This window comes from Lithohypha guttulata (assembly GCF_036872675.1).
Source record: "Lithohypha guttulata strain CCFEE 5908 chromosome Unknown scaffold_2, whole genome shotgun sequence".
NCBI classification, from domain to species: Eukaryota; Fungi; Ascomycota; class Eurotiomycetes; order Chaetothyriales; family Trichomeriaceae; genus Lithohypha; species Lithohypha guttulata.
The window spans coordinates 1,155,689-1,172,074 of record NW_027042751.1 but is presented as its reverse complement, the minus strand read 5'-3'; the positions used below and the strand labels follow the sequence as shown (position 1 = coordinate 1,172,074).

General features: G+C 48.6%; 6 protein-coding genes across 6 annotated transcripts; 3 read left to right on the top strand and 3 right to left on the bottom strand.

Annotated features, from left to right (window-relative positions):
- Positions 1-655: 655 nt before the first annotated feature.
- Positions 656-1,629, top strand: LTR64_002542 (uncharacterized protein; the record flags this gene model as incomplete). The annotated part of the gene is made up of 2 exons (XM_064896912.1): positions 656-840; positions 897-1,629. The coding sequence occupies 2 exons, from the start codon at positions 656-658 to the stop codon at positions 1,627-1,629; spliced, it is 918 nt and encodes a 305-aa protein (XP_064755862.1).
- A 388-nt stretch (positions 1,630-2,017) lies between these two features.
- LTR64_002541 (uncharacterized protein) lies at positions 2,018-3,133 on the top strand (the record flags this gene model as incomplete). The annotated part of the gene is made up of 1 exon (XM_064896911.1): positions 2,018-3,133. One exon carries the CDS (start codon positions 2,018-2,020, stop codon positions 3,131-3,133), a length of 1,116 nt encoding a protein of 371 aa, XP_064755861.1.
- A 1,724-nt stretch (positions 3,134-4,857) lies between these two features.
- Positions 4,858-7,051, bottom strand: LTR64_002540 (uncharacterized protein; the record flags this gene model as incomplete). The annotated part of the gene is made up of 2 exons (XM_064896910.1): positions 4,858-6,992; positions 7,045-7,051. The coding sequence occupies 2 exons, from the start codon at positions 7,049-7,051 to the stop codon at positions 4,858-4,860; spliced, it is 2,142 nt and encodes a 713-aa protein (XP_064755860.1).
- Positions 7,052-7,532: 481 nt separating this feature from the next.
- On the bottom strand, positions 7,533-8,664 carry LTR64_002539 (uncharacterized protein; the record flags this gene model as incomplete). Its single annotated transcript, XM_064896909.1, has 2 exons — positions 7,533-8,045; positions 8,098-8,664. 2 exons carry the CDS (start codon positions 8,662-8,664, stop codon positions 7,533-7,535), a joined length of 1,080 nt encoding a protein of 359 aa, XP_064755859.1.
- A 627-nt stretch (positions 8,665-9,291) lies between these two features.
- LTR64_002538 (uncharacterized protein) lies at positions 9,292-10,938 on the bottom strand (the record flags this gene model as incomplete). The annotated part of the gene is made up of 2 exons (XM_064896908.1): positions 9,292-9,348; positions 9,397-10,938. The coding sequence occupies 2 exons, from the start codon at positions 10,936-10,938 to the stop codon at positions 9,292-9,294; spliced, it is 1,599 nt and encodes a 532-aa protein (XP_064755858.1).
- Positions 10,939-14,565: 3,627 nt separating this feature from the next.
- Positions 14,566-15,469, top strand: STE4 (G protein subunit beta; the record flags this gene model as incomplete). Its single annotated transcript, XM_064896907.1, has 2 exons — positions 14,566-14,683; positions 14,739-15,469. 2 exons carry the CDS (start codon positions 14,566-14,568, stop codon positions 15,467-15,469), a joined length of 849 nt encoding a protein of 282 aa, XP_064755857.1.
- Between the last annotated feature and the right edge of the window lie 917 nt (positions 15,470-16,386).

The following is a 16,386-nucleotide window of genomic DNA, read 5'->3' as shown; positions in this document are numbered from 1 at the left end:
CGAGCCGAGCTCCTGCAGAGTCCTCAAGATATGCGTGTGTGCTGCATTGAATCAATACCGACACATTCCTTTTGCGGAAGACTTGCCGACCTCGTGCAGCGAGGACGCCAGATGATGTGGTAGACGTTTTCCAAAGAGGAGATATTTGGATGACCTTCTTGTAACCGACATACACCAGAGCATTTTATCAAGATTACATTTCCGGACGCGAGCTCTTGCTGAGGAACGTGGCAGTGTCTAATGCATCGCCAAGCTTACAATAAAGTCTTGACCAAGCATCGACCAAGATGCACTCACGTTGCGCGAGGTGACCATGACTCCACTCATTACTATCATCCCCTACGAGTAATGCTTTACTGACTGCTTAGTAGATTCTGGGACGCGAGTACACAAATGAAATTTGAAGTGAGTAACCATTACAATCAACCTGTATGCATTTAAGGTGTACCAAGCACTTTCACATTGTTGGCTATAATTTGAAAGTACTCTGCAAGGCAACTATAGACGATGCTTATGTAAACGACCCACCGGGCACTATTTTGATGACCGCTGATTAGCCGCCCGAAAGACGCGTTGAATAGTACTGATCCTCGCGTTGCAGACCCTTGTTTCGTCGTTCACTACTTCTTCGATACATATGGCCATTGTTTCCACCATGACTTCACATGACGACGTGGATGATGACATCTATCCCGAGGACAACGATAGTTACGAACCTCAAGAAACTCGAATGCAAGATGCAGACGACGAAGAGGAAGGTGAAGAAATTGAATCTGATAGTGACGACGATATTAAATTTATTACGGAAACGAAGGACGAACCTAAAGCTGAACCTGGCTCGTGTGTGCATCACCTGTGCCATCCCCGTCAAGTCTATACTGATGACGTGCCCACAGACAAAAGAACCTTCGACCTGGCTCACAAGTGAACGAAAGAGACAAGGCTAGACCTTCTCCCTCACCAACACCTGCGATCAAGCGAGAATTGACACCTCAAGCGAACATCAACAGAATCTCTACACCACAGAGTGATGGTCGGCCTGGCACAGACTATGCCGCAAGACATACCTCGACCATTGATCCACTTAATGGCAATCCCATACACCCTGCGACCGGCAAACCAATCCTTCAGACAGACTTGGACAACGACTTCCCTACTGAGTCCTTGAAACCTTGGCGAAAACCAGGTGCAGATGTAACAGACTACTTTAATTATGGCTTCGATGAATTTACGTGGGCGAGCTATTGTCTGAAGAAGCAAAACATGCCCAAAGAGATCAAGGCGATCAACCAAGAAACCGAACAGATGAAAGCATTTATGGATACAATGCCAGGTGGCCTCGGTGGAGCAATGCCCGCTGCCTCTGCACAACCCATAGTACCAGAAATGCCTAGTATACCTGGAATGCCGAGTCAAGTGGAGATGCAGCAGATGATGGAAATGATGAAGATGCAGGGAATGGATCCGATGCAAATGGACCCGAGTCAGATGGCAAGCATGATGATGGGTATGGGTGCGCCAACCATGCAATCTGTTCAGCAACCACCAGCTGGTCCAGCCGGATATGGTGGAGGTCATCAGGAGAATTACAGTGGAAGGGGGAGAGGTAGAGGTCGAAGATGGCAGTAACATCGCCTACAACTATACACGGCATATCAGGATCTGGTGGTGAGCGCTTCAGTGGTCACCACGGCGTCCACCTTGACGCATTACAACCACGAATCTTATGACACCAGCCAACATAATACTTACATACTGCCTGGAGGTCTTGCAAAAACCATGCGTAGTTGACGACTTGTGAGTGCTTTGTTTGTTCTTGGCAGCACAATCACTAGCTGGAACAAAGTGCAGCTACGTGAAGTGAAGGAAACACCATCGTGACAGCCTCCAACAAAATGCTGATCCGCATCGCTATCAATTTGAGCGAAAAGCTGTTTCCGGTAAGAAGAGATACAAACTTCATCAAAAAGCGATGTCGCAAACGTTCTAAGACCCTGCAAACACAGTGTCTGATCACATGGCTCGACAGCTCGAGCATACAACATCTTCTCACACTCTGATCAGCGAGATGGACTACCCTGGTGGACGCCCGCCCGCCAACTCAATGTCGATGGTTGGCATTGCCCTCAAAGCAATACTTATCTCCTGGACCATTGCTATGGCAGTCAAGATGCTGCGACGACCGGACATTATCTGTCGGCTGACACAGGTGTGCGCCGCAATTCCCTTCTTACATACTGTCTTCTTTGTTCTCTATCTCCTCGGCGGCTTCTTTCTGGAGGCCATTCACGCCCGACGGGCACAACTATCAACGGAAACAATGATGTTTTCCACAGACCTGATCTTCCCTGTTGTCCTCGGCGCTATCTCAGAAGCCAGAACATGTATCGGACAGAAGCTCGCCAGGGATCGCTTGTTCTGCAAATGGATGGGCTTTATAATAGCGTCTGTTGTCGCACAGACGGCGGCCTTCATGCGCACACAAACAAAATCGCCTCATGCTGCAGCAGAGGTTCCACCCGACTCTGTCCATCTTGTCAAGGTTCCGTACACTCAATGGTATGCCATCTTAGACGAAGAAGCCACCGAACAAGCGAGACAAAAACTCATCAACAGCTCTCCCAGCTTCTGCGACTGTGATCGCCTAGCCCAAGACACGATCATCAACCTCGTTGTTCAGGACATCCAAAAATTCGAGACGCAGTTCAGTCACGTCTACACCACCAAAAAAGCATTTCTCATTGCAGCTGAGTCTGTAAAGTTACAGTTCACGACCGACTGGTTCGAGATATACCCGGTGCGATTAGTTTCTCCTCCACCAAACCACACTGAGGTCACAACCAGAATCTTCGCCATCTTCATCACCTTTGTGGTGCTAGTCACTCTCGGATTCGGTCCTATCACGGAGGTAGCCTCTTCGCTCCCCAGTGCTGTGGCACCGGCGCCAGTGCCAGCGGTTGATTACAGAGAAGCATTAGACTTGGAGGAACCACGGATTCAGCGAGCGAGCGATGAATCGAATACGTCGCAACGACGCGCAAGCAACGACTCTGGTTACTGGAGTCCTCCTAAAACTCCTGTTGACAAGAACGATGTCTTTCCAGATGTCAAGCAAATGAAGCTTGCTTGGTAAAGGTGTTATCGAGAGCATCCAGGATTGAGGAGAAGGAGCGATAGCACGTGTTCATCGAAATATGGGAGGGTGCCCACCATAGCGGTCACTTTTCTTCGTGGTGATTAAGTGAGGACGTGAAAGGTGATATTTAGCAGACGGTGTTTTCGCGAAATGAAAAGGCTTGGACTATGTCGGAAGATGCGAGTTTGAAGCATCACATAAAGTTCTAATCGAAGGACGAACAGCGTCTCGCTCCAAAGAAGCACGTTTTTAGTGCAAAGAAAAGAAGAAAAAAGTAGATGAAAGAGTAAAATTCTTCATCTCACATAGCTGGTCAAGTAATCACAGTTTATTTCTTCGTTGGCAGAGGTCGCGACAGACATGAAATAGACGTTCACCATGACCCTTGTTCGCCGCCTCAAGTCCAATAACCACTATGCCTGTTAAACTTCCTCTGACCCAGCATCTGCTCTCCCCACTCTATACTCTCACGCTGCTGGTGGTGACCACGACTCGGTTTCCTCTGCACCTGAATCGAACTGATAACCCTCGGGGCACACCCATCCACGTACAATTGCCAAAAATACCATTTCGCACTTGCTGGGAAATGCGAGACGTCCCTCTGCTTGTTCCGCCGGGCGTTCCTAGTACTTACAGCTGCAGTAGGTATGCACTTTAAAGGCACCGACGACAGTAGTGCCGGTTTAGCGACGCGTGTCTTTGGCGAGACAAGAAGGTTCAAGGCTCGCTTTCTGTGTTCGTTGATGCTAGTTGTGCAGTCTTCGAGCCAGAGGTCGCGGAAAAGTGGACCGTTAGGACTCGCAGGGATCGCTGGGAGTTGGAGAGGAAGCAGAGGGCTGCGACGCTTGCTTTCTGTGATTCTTATCAGGTCGTTGGCACTCATTGTGGATCTGACTGGAGGCATAGAGAGTAGCGGAGCGCTTTGTCTGTTTTGCTTTTTGTGATCTTTGACATCTGTGGCACTGGTTGGTTGTGAAAATTGATCGTCACAAGCCGATGAGTGGCGCCGATGCCGTTTGGGTCGACTATTCTTTCGACTTAGTTGGTTTCTGGCTCTATGTCGAGCGGCGCTGTTGAACTCTCCTGACGAACGTACTGTTGGGTTTGTCTGTCGTCGCGTGAGAGGTTCGTGAAATATTGGCTCAAAGAACGTTGGAGTCTTGATGAGCGTAGGAGGTTGTGTTCTGGTCAACTGTGGCAGTGCCGGGAGATCGATTTTTGGAAAGACAAGTGTTTCGGCTGATGAATGCCAGCTTTTAGGGCGTTGTTGCTGAAAGGTTCGAGCTTCTGAATGAGTATCGCGTTGTGCGGTAGATGTCGGAGGTGGTACCAGGAAGTCGATGACTTTAGCAGTTGACTTCTTTGCCCATTTCAGACGCTTGATCCACATAGCGCTACTGCTCTCATTTGTTATAGCCGAAAGCGCTGCAATCATGCTGACAGCTAAGACTCGGAGGTCAAGAATTGTATAGACACAATCGCCTGGCAGGCCCCGTTCAGATGTAATAATCAGTATATCGTCTGGACAACGAAGTTCAGAATAGACGCACAAAGGGATGATTATGGCCAGGTTGATCGCTACAAAGGTTCTGTTTCACCGCTTGCTTTATGTCGAATTTGGCAACCATTGTCCCCATGGAACAAGCCTCCTACATCTCAATCGTCAGGTTGTACATCGTGGCCAGCCGTAATTGTACCGAAACTGTTCTTCTTGCAAGAAATCATCTCCGTGATGAAAGCCACTGGTCCGCTGCTACAAATGTAGCAGAATCCCTCACTTCCTTTTCGCCCACCTTGACGGCAGCAAGTACTGCGTCGAACAACCTAAATGCAGTGTCCAGGCTCTTGTGAATGGTTCCATTTTCGGCTTTCGCAAACCAGTCAAAAGGTGGTTCTTGTGATTTGACCTTCTCCTTGAATTCCTTACTCGAATCCTGTTTGTCGTTCAGCGCATCGAGGTAGCTCTTCACAGCAATGCCCAGGCTTGAGCCATTGTCACTGATGAATGGTAACCGTTGTGACAGCTCAGCCCAGTCATCGCGCTCTCGAGAGACGTCGCCGTTCAGAAACATAGTTGTCATGATTGTCTCGCAGAGATCTCTGAGTAGCTGTCGAATGGCGGTAATTTCCCATGCGAAGGTCAACAGGCTTCTATCAAGCGGACCCACGTAGCCCACGGGCTCGTGTTTGAGCCTCCCAAAACAAGCGACCTTGGACAGCAGGTTCGTGTACATCTTGTGCTCATATGCCTTGTCTGAGCTCTGAACTGGGGTGCCGGTCACTGACTGAGTATTGATGATATTCAAGCGGAGCATTTCGACTGCGAGTATGCCTTGCTCTTCTTTCCTAGAGCCACCATCCATGACAGATAGCGCAGCTTCAAGCATATAACCCCAGTGTGTCACCTGGTGCTTGTCGTCGATGAACCCTCGAAGGTGAAGGAAACGCCAGAACACGTTCGATACAATTTCGTTCTGTGAGCTCAGAGCTGGATGAGTAACAGAACCCTTCACTAAGGTAGATTCGGCAAAGTCTTTGTCTTTAAGCATGCGCAGGCACGAAAGCACGGTTGGTGTACGAGGAGATTTCGAGCCTGGCAAAGAAGATTCTTTCACCTTCCACTGATTGACCTTAGTCTTGAGAGAGGGAAGTTCCTTGACCTTCTGCGTCGTCGTTCGGCCGTCCCAGGATTTGATCGTAATTTCTCTTCCCTGGTAGTAGTAGTGCAAGGATTCTGCCAGGAGTTTGATGGATTGTAGTCGTAAGGGGGCCAATTGGTCAATGACGAAACGGCGATAAGGCTCGCAATCGATTGGACCGCCAGGCATAGTCAGATGAATTTCGCTTGTCGTAAGCCAATTGGGCACTTGCGGAGCAATAATGCCTCTAGAGATATAGAAGAACAGCTCATCCGGCAGCCTCTGTCCGACAAAGGCGTGCACGTCTCCTGGAGCACGTTGTAGATCCATTGGCTGCACGAAGCCATCGGGCGTGATAATGACATGGTGTTGAATTGTCATTAGAGCTTTCTTGTAACGATCTGCGTATTCCGATCCTGCAAGCATAGAATCATCACGATATTGATTGCATAGTTGCAGGACTGGGCCTCGACCAAGCATAACTAGGGCATCGCGAATCGTCGCATTTTGATTCCTCGATAAAGGAGGAAAAGCAGGGAGAAAAGACGAACCGCACAGTAGTTGCGCATCTCTGAAGACATTAGGTGCAGGATTGCCGGCCAGATTGATGCAATCTTGTTTCGAAAGCCAGCTGAAACACTGTTGTTTTGCATCGATCCCCAGAATGGTTTTATCGATATTGAACAGGAAAGCATCAGCTGAAGCCATGACTGCATCTATTGGTTGACCTTGTTCCAAATGGTATAGGTATGTCAGGAAGGCTAGCGAGCTAAATGGTGCAACACGGAAGTCGACGGCATTGGCATGGAGGATCTTTCTGAAATGTCGCAGAACCAAATCCAAGGAGTGACCTGCTTTCCCAAGCACGTTTACTGTTTCTTTTCCATCACCAGCAATGTAGCGGGACCAGCCATTTTCGTGTATTCTCTTGCTCGTGTCAGAGTCTGTGCTGGGAGGTGTCTTGTTGACGTAGTCCAACCCGTCGAATATGAATATGAGCTTTACGCCAGCATCCTTAGCAGCCTGGATGTCCTCCTCAATTCGTGCTGTCAGACAAAATGGTAAACCACCTAAGGCAACCTTCAAAGGCTCTTCATTGTTCTCGTTAAGAACTTGGTCGAGATAGTAGGATGCGTCCACACCGATGACGGAGCCGTTGAGTGTCGAGAGGGACAATGTCTGTACGCATTTGGCTGCCCAAGTCCTCAGGTTTTGAACTGGATATTTGTGAGCGACTGCCATTTCTCTGGCTACGTTCCCAGGACTTACTAGACATGATTATACAACACTAGAAGAGAAGGAAGAAAGAACGTAGTCGCCCAAAAAAACGCACGAACTCCGGCTGAAATTGAAGAGGACGATGGCTTGTTTGATCGAGCTGGGTCGACGAGTGATGGTTTGGAGTTTGTCCTGTTCCTGACACCAACTGGAGCCTGCAGGGTAGCCCACTAGCGTGCGGGACGGGTGCGCTAATATATGTAACTTATAACCTAGCTTAGATACAGTCCGTTGTTTGAGGACTTTAAGCAAGCTTCTCAATTGAAGGGATGAATAACATATCAATTCAAGTGTCGACCTCGTCTCGGGCATGAATGACTCGTAGCCGTGATTGCCTTTTTTCAGAGAGTACGATCTAAAAGTCATTGGGTTGTGGAGGTCCAAACGACTGCACCAAAAGCGCAATGTGTTGTATAAACATGACTTCGTTCCTTACCCTGAAGCACACCAAGGTCAAGAGATCTGAAACACCGTCGTTCTTACGACCTTTCAACACGATGACTGTACGTAGCGCTCAGCCTTTTCGTCAGATGCTCCCTCGCAGTCATGGCTCGCTTGCCATTCATTCCACCACCATATCCATGTAGCGTCTCATCTTCATCTGCTTGTCCTATCCTCCGCTTATGCTCCCGCACAATCCGACTCGGGACCGCTTCTAATTCGACATCATCTCTGGGATGGCAAAAGTAAACTAGACTGTAACGATCCTGTCCAGCTTTGGTGTCTTTTGGGAAGATCACTCTGTGAACTGTGCTTCGAAGCAGTCCGCTTGTCCAGTAACTCATTAGATCTCCTATGTTAACCAGGATCGGTGGTAAACTAGAGGAAGCGTAGTTAGGAGGAAATACGGCAACAGGTGCCCATGTATCAGTACCACCAGGAGGTCTGATCTCCAGACCAGGCTGAGACGATCGTTGAAAGAGAAGAGTGATGCTGCCGTAATCACTATGTGCGCCTGCTCTCACGTCATTGTCGAGTGAGTAATCAGTGCCCTGAATTTAGTTAGAACCTCAGCAGTACCTTACATCCATCGACCCTGCCTACCTTGGGTAATGAAGGATAATGCAGCATCCTCATGGTGCAACCACTCGGTCGACCATGTCTCTTCGAGAACCAGTTCAACCCATCCTCCACCTCAAGACCAATCCCTATCAAGTCCAGGAACATTTTACACGTCTTGTCACAAGCCGCCTCAAAGTCGCGCAGTTGTGTCAAGCTCGTCTCAGTTGAGAGGCATCCTGGCATTATCTGTTGAGGCATTCTCTCCTCATCAAATTCACCAATATTGAAAGCCTCCTTAAACTCCTTGCTCTGCTTTGCAGGGTCCAAGATCTCATTGTGCATACCCAGCCAGCCTCTGTTATCAGTTCCTACATGGAACTTCTCCTTCTCAGACAATGGACATGTAAAGAATTCCCGAGAGAGCTTGAATTGAGCGTCGATGAGTTGTTCGTTGAAAGGCGTGCCTTCGGGCGAGACGTATAGAAATCCATAGTCTATAGCGGCTTGCACAAGGCGTTTGCCATTCTCAGGTGAGGTGTCGGACACATCTATAACTGGTAAATTCAAGCTCTGCTCACGTGGAACATTCGGCGCCCCCATTGACCCCATGTTCACGCAGGTCAAGAAATGAAGCTTCAATTAGTCTGAACCTTGCCAGGAGTGGTGTTGCAATAGAATCGACGGGCGACCTTCACAGTATTATAGAGTAATGTGTAGAAAGCAAGTAAGGGGACTGTGAGTGTAATCTACTAGTAGGTCGTTGTTAGAAGTGGTTCTTAGACACCTTGTGTGACGGCAAGCTCCGACCTGGCACGATAAGCACGTTGAACCGCCTGAAAAGGCATACAGGTATGAGTCCTGAAACGCCGCACAAGAAGCGCAAAGTTGCCAGCGGCGGATTTGAATCATTCAGAGACAAAGACGACTTGCAAATACTGCTTGATATCTCAGTGCATTGCCCACTTCGGTGCGAGTTTGAGTTCACTTGTCTGTACTATTTCGACCGCCTAGCACTGGCTGCCTCTCTGATAAGCAGGAGCCATCAAAAAGTTCGTCGTCTGCCTATTGTTCGACCTATAGCATAAGTTGGTCTTCACTAAATCATATGGAGTATATCTTGATCATGACTGCACAAAAGCTTCCTGCACGCCTAAAATCAAACTGCAAGACCACCATATCTGCTCCAGTCGCTATGCATAGTGTTCATCATGGGCGTTAGAATTTTCGTGATCGTAATTAAGGTGTCGTTTGACACCAATGCCTGTGCATGGTCCAAGAATCTCGTTGGCATTCCTGAAAAATGTTAGTCAGCAGGTAAACCTGGTCAGCTATCGAACTTACCTTGCTACAATATTTGGTCCGCTTACATCGACGGCACTTGGCAAATTGTCGAGGATACTCTTCCCATTTACCGCACTTGTAGTTGGCACATTGACGAGTACCACCCCTAGCGTCATCTTTCCTGCATAGATTTCGCATAACCACACAAGCCCAGTATTGCATGTCTTTTGGATGGTGTGGAATGGTGAATTTCTCTACAAGGGGAAAGATGTTCACATCATCCAGCTGCAAATACTCCTCAAGCTCATCCTCGGTTGGCTCAGGGAGATTCAAACCAGAATTGTAAATCCGTTCCACTTCGTGATCAATCCTAAGCCTAGGCACAAGATGCGTAGCCTGGAAGTAATGTCGAAGATCACAATACTTGGAGATGTACGCCAGTAGCTGCAAACCCAATAGAACATCATCGTCACGTGGCATCAATGGTACGATAGCTGAATTGGATGTCGCTGTGCGGACCCAGACATTCGTATATTGGGTGAATGGGACCACGGGCGATGCTGTAGGTTGTGGGCCATTCATACCAGGAGATACACCATTGGTATCTTCTGCTTGAGTGAGCAGAGACTCGAGGGCCGTAGCCGCAGTCGGCGTCTGTTGTGCAATATCGACGTTGTCTTGTTCTGGTAGTAGCGTGCCTGGGATGGTCAAGCTCAGGGGATCTCTATCTTCGTGAATCGCTCGAGGTGTGATGTCGCCTTCGAGGGCCCTGTTACGATCGTTGTCATCTCTCGCTTCTTGCTCGGCTATGGTCTCTTCAATTATATTGTTCACATCGTCCATAAGCACGTCGTCTGTTGATGGCTGTTGCCTGATCGATGGTCTTCTCAAACGCCTTTCGTTGGGCGATATAGTGCTTTGCACTAGAGGAGCTGACGGCGTGGTCGGCGAGTTGGGATTCGACGTGATTCCAGTCAGGATTGGCGGCATCATCGAGGGCAGTCGATCAGCGTCACGAACTGGCTGTAAGGGAAACGCCTCTCTAATATCCGGACGTGACGTGCTTGTTACAGAGCCTGCTATCGTATCCTGCTGAAATGGATTGCGTCCATCGTGACTGCGCGTCTGGTGTTGGAGTATCGGTCGAGGGAAAGTTGTTCTCTCCGGTGGAGATGTATAGATGGTTGACGCGTGCAATGGAGGTAGGGGTGCAGTCTGGCTGGGCTCTCCAGTAGTGAATCTGTCTGCAAAATTTGGTGCAAGTTCGAGTGATCGTGGAGGAGCTTGACGTCTGGCTTGTCCATTGTCAAGATTGCTCATCTGATGCTCCAGGAAGGACGAACGGCTTTGCTGCTCCTGGGTCAAGTCCCTTGGTAGTCTGGCGCTCCGCGGTGCGTTCGTATGCGTCTTGACCTTGGCAGGATGTCGTTGGCGTTCGCTATCATATCTCTGCCTTTCCTTTTCAATGACAAGGATGTAATCGTGTAGAATGGTAGCGATCACAGGCACCATATCAGCCTCTACCACTCTTGTGCGCACAGGCTCTGTACCACGTACACCAATGTTCACGACGCATTGGAAGGCAAGGTTCCATTTCCACATGTGGTATTCATCCCTGCTTCTTCCCTCCTTCAAAATGCATACCAATCTTTCTACCCCACCATCAACTGTCAAAATGTCTCGGATGCGTGCAGACGACGTCGTAAGGTAGGCCAAATGGTTCAGGGAATTTATTAACGGCAGTGTTGATGTACAGTCGAGGGCTCGTCGGTCGTAAAGGGTCGGCGTAATATAGACAGAGGCTTTGTTTCCATTAGGTATGCTGAAGTTGACTTCTCTCATGATGGATGCTAGATTTGTACAATAATTCGAATGTCCTTATACACCTTCCTATGACGCCCATGCGATGACACCAGATCCAGACTTATCTCAGTAGAGGTTGGTGTACACGCCGTTTGTAGCAGGTTGGTCAGATCAGTGACAACCAAAAAAAGAATAGATTCCGTCGAGAGTCGGAAGCCAACTCGCTTGACCAACGATCTCGTGAAGCCTGGAAGAGATGTTCACAGCGCCATTCGAGCTCCCGGAGCCTTGTGGTTGGGCAAGAATGTGAAAGTATTCGCAGTCAGGCTTCGAGAACGATTTAGCTTCCTAAATCGGACACTGCACTTTGAGTGCGAATTTATTGGCGATGCAAAGGTGGTTTGACGAAGCAAAAAACTACGGTCTCGAGAAGGACGCTCCTGAGAGGAAGTTGTTGAGTGGTCTCGTTGGTCGGCAGGAATGAGATAGTGCTGGCGAACTGACTCGGATGACAAGGTACGCGAACAGTTCAGGTCAATGCTTCGATGTCTTAGGTTTTCGCTCGGAAGTATGTATGCGCGACTCCGCTGCTAATATGGCCAGGACTGTGCTCGTAGTGACTGAAGTGGAATGTTGTAAAGGTTGATGACCAAAGCAATTGATGAGGAGGAGAAGAGGCCGGGTCGGCGCTGTGTGTCTTGCAGGGCTTTTCGATTTGCTGGGGCTTGCCACCAAAAGAGTGGCTAACCTGGCTAACCTGTCTCCACTGCAAAGTCGGAGCCCCCTTTGAATGAATCGAAAGTTCGAGGTTGCGACCGTCACGAAGCAAATTCTTATGGTACCGAGCTTGATTATGGTTCCATGTAACAATGGGCATTGTCTGGTGCCTCAAAGTCCTGGAAACGATTGACTACTTTGTGCTTACGTAGCGTAGGTATCTACAGTTAATATGAGCACTGGGGCTCACTGTACGAGTACCAGACCAGCTCGAAAGCAGAATTAACGTGGATCATGCTATCGAGCAGGCGAGCAAGCCTATCGCCGTTATCATTCACCTTCAGTCCTGTCATTTCTCGCTGAAACCATTAACCTCCTCTCTGTTGATATGACTGAGATCTCTGCTGTCCGATGCAAATCCGCAGCTCGCTTGTTTTGCACGATGTTAATGGAACAGGCAGCGTTTGAGACAAGTGTCTGAGCACACTGGTGTACGGGTGTCCATCAGAGCAGTCCTTCTCTGACTGGGCCGTACAACATACAGCACACTGGTCGACGATGTCTTCACTGCTCGAATTTTTTGTGCCTCAAACTGGGGCTCAGTCTTGATACTGTACGGCTCAAACCCTAGTCGCATCGCGCAACGTAATGAGCACTCGCCAGGTATGGAGGGTTTATGCATTGTCAACGAGTTACTGCCATAAACTCACCACTATTGCATGAAATGCTGTATTAATAAAACAGATAAGCGCTGTTCCTGATTGTTGTCTATCGTTGAACAAATCGGCAAGCGTGAGTTCCTGCTGATCCGACCCCTCAAGCGGAGGTGAGGCTCGTGGCCATCCAAGCTCCTGGGCGATTATAGCGCTAACGAAGCCAATAGGAAACTGCGCAGTTTCGAAATTGCTAATTTTTCTCTGAAAGATAACCTAATCAATAGCTACGTCTTGATCCCTTAATGTTGAAGGAAATCAAATCGTACAAGATACGACGAGATGACGCAGTAGTCGTTACGCAGAACCGAGCACACCTCGTCCAAAAAGACGGGACGTTAACCAACACACGACTAGTTTAGCTTGAGGAGTTCTTCTGGCGACCGTCTTCACTTTGCGGAAGCTGGATAGACGACAATCTGCAAGCACTGCATCGCAGTGCGTCAAGGCAACTGAACACGAGTCGTGATCACGGATCAAGTAGAGAGCACCCTGTGAGACTATGGTCCACTACTTCTTCGTACCCACCAAGAAACACTCCTCGAGGGCAGTTGACATGGTGGGTACGATCGTCAGGACATTTACTGCCAAGCCCTCGTATCCCATGGCCTGCAGGAACTCATATCGAAATAATGTCATTCAAGTCACTGATTGTCATATGGTTTTGCGTGGACGCCTGTTCTAGTTCACAATTGCTGGTATGCTCATCGCGCCATAGACGAAGCAAGGTCAAGCTAGGGTGAAAGCAGAGTGACGCAAGTAATGGTGGCTGGCTTTAACGATTACCAACGTGCTAGCAATTCGTCGTCCTAATTTCGAGTGTTTCGCGGATGTGTTCACCATGCTGGTTCTTTAAGGTCCAGAGACCAGAGTCTTATCAGGTCCACTGATCAATGTCCAACTGCTGGGACGATGCCGTAGTCTCGTTGTGCACGCTCGGTCGTCAGTGTTCAATAGTTTCGGGTACACAAAGATGGTTGCCCTCATATCATCCCTTAGCGGAGGCTGATGGATCATCTGGAAATGAAGATCACTACGGGTAGGCCCGCTTTCTGGCAAAAGATGCAGGCCTTCCCGGTCTGGACGCTTCCCTCCCCACATTGGAGAGTCCTTGTTGGTTTCAGAAACTTGTCTCTGAAGAAGATTGGAAATTCTGTGCATTATATTCTCCCAGAGATTACGAGCACATTCGAAGAACGAACGACCAGTCGAGATGAACCTTTGAAGCAAGATACAGTCTCGCTATATTGTTTCCAGTGGCGAAGAGAGAAGATCTCACATTTCATGGGAGCGGGTGAGCATGAAACCTAGCCAGGACAATTGAATGAAATCACTGTGAATTGCTAGGTTCGCTGTAAACAACGTGGGAACATTGCCACTATACTGTATGTTCGAGCGAGTAGGTCGAGGACACATGTACCTATTGTCCATGAAAACCAATCAAGGAGTCGCTGCACGATGGCGATCAGGAAGCCGTTATACTGTAATGTGGGAACAGATACATAGCCTGGGTGCACTGCAGTGTGTCAATGAAGCGTGCAGAAATCAGATGCAGGTCTAGCCTACCTAACTCTCCCCTAATAGTTTAGTCTACGGCTCGGTTGTGGGTCGCGCCAAACTTCTAGGATTGCTCAACTGGGAAGCAACCGTAGTACTACTCCTACACACTTCTTTCGCGCACCTCGACTAGAGTCCATGAGCGATCGCGGACTGAGTTTGCGTATGCTCTGGTAACATCAAAGCTTCACAACACCCTGCTTGTCACCTTTGACAGCTGTTCTGAGTCGTTTGAGGATACTGCCAGTCAGAATCGAGGCTGGCGTGCCGCATCCTTTTCACACCAATCCTTTCCTGACTGTCGTCGCCGTACCTTACGACTGCTCGATCGAACGACCTCAGACCTCACTGCGGTATATATCTCCACGCTTTGCGTTGCCTTTCTTGAGACGGCCTATACCGAAGTTGCAGAGGTTTGATTAGAAACGATTCTGCAAAGATGTCGGCGGACATGTCTGGTGAGCAGATGCAGGCTAAGATTACCGCTGCAAGGCGTGAAGCCGAAGGATTGAAAGATAGAATCAAGCGAAAGAAGGATGAATTGGCAGATACAAGCTGTTCGTGAACCTCGAGTCTCAGATGCGACAGGACAAGCAGCTAACAGCTTCATAGTAAAGCAGGTTGCGCAACAACATACAGAGGCACTACCCAGGATAGGAATGCGGCCGAGGAGGAATCTGAAAGGTCATCTTGCAAAGATATACGCGATGCACTGGTCGAAAGATCGCAGGCATCTCGTATCAGCTTCCCAGGATGGAAAGCTCATTATCTGGGATGCATACACCACAAACAAAGTGCACGCCATTCCGCTCCGATCATCATGGGTCATGACCTGCGCCTACGCACCTAGTGGTAATTTTGTCGCCTGCGGTGGTCTGGACAATATTTGCTCCATCTACAACTTGTCTACGCGAGAAGGACCCACGAGGGTAGCTAGAGAACTCTCAGGTCATTCTGGTTACATCTCATGCTGTCGTTTCATGCACGACCGGAAGATCATCACCTCCTCGGGCGACATGACTTGTATGATGTGGGATATTGAGACAGGCAGCAAGGTCACCGAATTTGCTGATCATCTGGGAGACGTCATGAGCATCAGCATCAACCCAACAAATACCCACGTCTTCGTTTCCGGAGCATGTGATGCTTTTGCTAAATTGTGGGATGTACGAACTGGCAAAGCCGTTCAGACGTTTGCTGGCCACGAGTCAGATATTAACGCCATCCAATTCTTTCCTGATGGAAATGCCTTTGGCACGGGTTCTGACGATGCTTCATGCCGGCTGTTCGATATTCGAGCGGACAGAGAATTAATGGCCTATCAGGCAAGTCTAATGTGCTAACGCTTCGATGCAATGCTAACTATGTGCAGAACGAGCAAGTCCTGTGTGGTATCACATCCGTGGCCTTTTCAGTTTCTGGCCGTCTACTGTTTGCTGGCTATGATGACTACGAATGCAAGGTACCCACCCCGAACATCATCTTTAATCCTCGCTCTTCTGACATTTCATAGGTTTGGGACACATTACGTGGTGATAAAGTTGGCTCCCTTGCTGGCCACGAAAACCGAGTCAGCTGCTTAGGCGTCAGTGATGATGGAATCAGCTTGTGCACAGGTTCTTGGGATTCTTACGTATGTTTACGTCCAGACGCCAAGAACAATTACTAACATATTGAACAGCTGAAGATTTGGGCTTGGTAAGAGATGCGCACAGCACAGCAGCCCACAGTGAACCGTGAGCATCATGTTCAAATACGACCCGGGACGGTACTAAGCATTCTGTGTCGATTCTGGAGGTCTGCTTCTCTTTTCTCACACTTCGAGGTACTGCTCGTAAATGCTTTCGCCCAGAGAGATAAGCCAACTTGAGTTTCTTACGAACAACTTTGTGTTTGACACGGCCTCAGTATTTCACCACAATCGAAAAGCATTTCTTTACCGGCAGATCTTGCTCTTTCCATCACCTCAGAAACGTCTCACCAATCTAAGGAATTGAGGATGCATTGGCCAAGAGACATACTATCTTCTTCAATTCTGATGCTATTCTTCTGATTTGAAAATATATTTCAAGGCGTCAGGAGTTAATATGTAGCTCAATTATGGGGAGGCTGGTTCGTTCCAGGGATGTCCGAACTTATTTGCTGCACAGGAAAGGAGCAGTATCGTTACAGCAGCACTGCAATTTAGATGTCGTTATTCGACTTGTCCTTACTTTTGTGGTTATGCCTCATGACTAAAGCGTGTCGCTTTTACGTTTAA